The sequence below is a fragment of the Apteryx rowi genome, unplaced genomic scaffold (genome assembly GCF_003343035.1).
Source record: "Apteryx rowi isolate R43461 unplaced genomic scaffold, aptRow1 scaffold_2647, whole genome shotgun sequence".
NCBI classification, from domain to species: Eukaryota; Metazoa; Chordata; class Aves; order Apterygiformes; family Apterygidae; genus Apteryx; species Apteryx rowi.
The window spans coordinates 2,683-4,084 of NW_020449027.1; the positions used below are offsets into that span (position 1 = coordinate 2,683).

Sequence of the window (1,402 nt, forward strand, 5' to 3'; positions counted from 1 at the left end):
CTGGCTGCCCTCCTGGGTAACGGCCTCATCATCACAGCTGTAGCCTGCGACCACCACCTCCACACCCCCAWGTACTTCTTCCTYCTCAACCTCTCCCTCCTTGACCTAGGCTCCATCTCCACCACTGTCCCCAAATCCATGGCCAATTCCCTCTGGAGAATGAGGGCGATTTCTTACTTGGGATGTGCTGCCCAGGTCTTTTTCTTCTTTTTCTTTTGCTCAGCAGAGTATTATCTCCTCACAGTCATGGCCTATGACCGCTTTGTTGCCATCTGCAGACCCCTGCACTACGGGACCCTCATGGGCAACAGAGCCTGTGTCAAAATGGCAGCTGCTGCCTGGGCCAGTGCTTTTCTCAATGCTCTCCTGCACACTGGAAACACATTTTCAATACCACTCTGCCAAGGCAATATTGTGGAGCAATTCTTCTGTGAGATTCCCCAGATCCTCAAGCTCTCCTGCTCRGACTCCTACCTCAGGGAAGCTGGACTTATTGTGTTTAGTGTCTGTTTATTCTTTGGGTGTTTCATCTTCATTGTGCTGTCCTATGTGCAGATCTTCACTGTTGTGCTGAGGATGCCCTCTGAGCAGGGACGGCACAAAGCCTTTTCCATGTGCCTGCCTCACCTGGCCGTGGTCTGCCTGTTTATCAGCACTGCATTTTTTGCCTACCTGAAGCCCCCCTCCCTCTCCTCCCCGGCTCTGGATCTGGTGCTGGCCATTCTGTACGCGGTTGTGCCTCCAGCAGTAAATCCTCTCATCTACAGCATGAGGAACAAAGAGCTCAAAGATGCACTGAGGAAACTCGTTCATTGGGTACAATGTCAGCACCAGTAACTGTCCATTGTGCAGCTACTCCTTGGTATCTGGCATCAGGGCTGTGTGTTTTGCATTTCTTTCTTTCTTGTTTTTCTGTTTTTTCTTTAAAATATATTTCAGGTTCATGTCAAGTCTCTTCAGGAATCTTTCATTTGAATCTGACCCAGAGGCTGTGTTGAAGCAGGAAGCCAGGCTTCCCCCTTCGTCAGCAGACATGGGGGAATCTCAGAGACCACTAGTCTGAGCTCCCTCTGATGCCCCCAGTGCAATGTGGAAAGTTTCCCTTTGCAGTTTCTCTTTCGGCACTGACACTGAGGGAGTTCAGGGGCACAGAGTCAGGCTCAGATGAGCACAGGCAGGGTGAGACCATGGGGCCTGTGTCTATTAGCAGAGCTCAGCTCCCCTGGCTGCAGTCGGTGTGTTTCCACACCCCTCTTCTGCAAGGGTGGCAGCCAAGTGTCACCGTGAGCTGGTTCCTTCCCTTTCCAGCGCTCCAACACTACAAGTGGAGGAGGAGTGGAGGGGAGGGGAGTCAGGCAGCAGCTTGTGGGGACAGACCCCGTGCTTGACAGTATCAGCCCCC

The 1,402-nt window shown here is 52.4% G+C and overlaps 1 protein-coding gene across 1 annotated transcript; it reads left to right on the forward strand.

Annotated features, from left to right (window-relative positions):
• Positions 1-37: 37 nt before the first annotated feature.
• LOC112967132 (olfactory receptor 14A16-like) lies at positions 38-816 on the forward strand (the record flags this gene model as incomplete). The annotated part of the gene is made up of 1 exon (XM_026067931.1): positions 38-816. A coding segment is annotated over one exon (779 nt), but the record flags the coding sequence as incomplete, so codon positions are not given.
• Between the last annotated feature and the right edge of the window lie 586 nt (positions 817-1,402).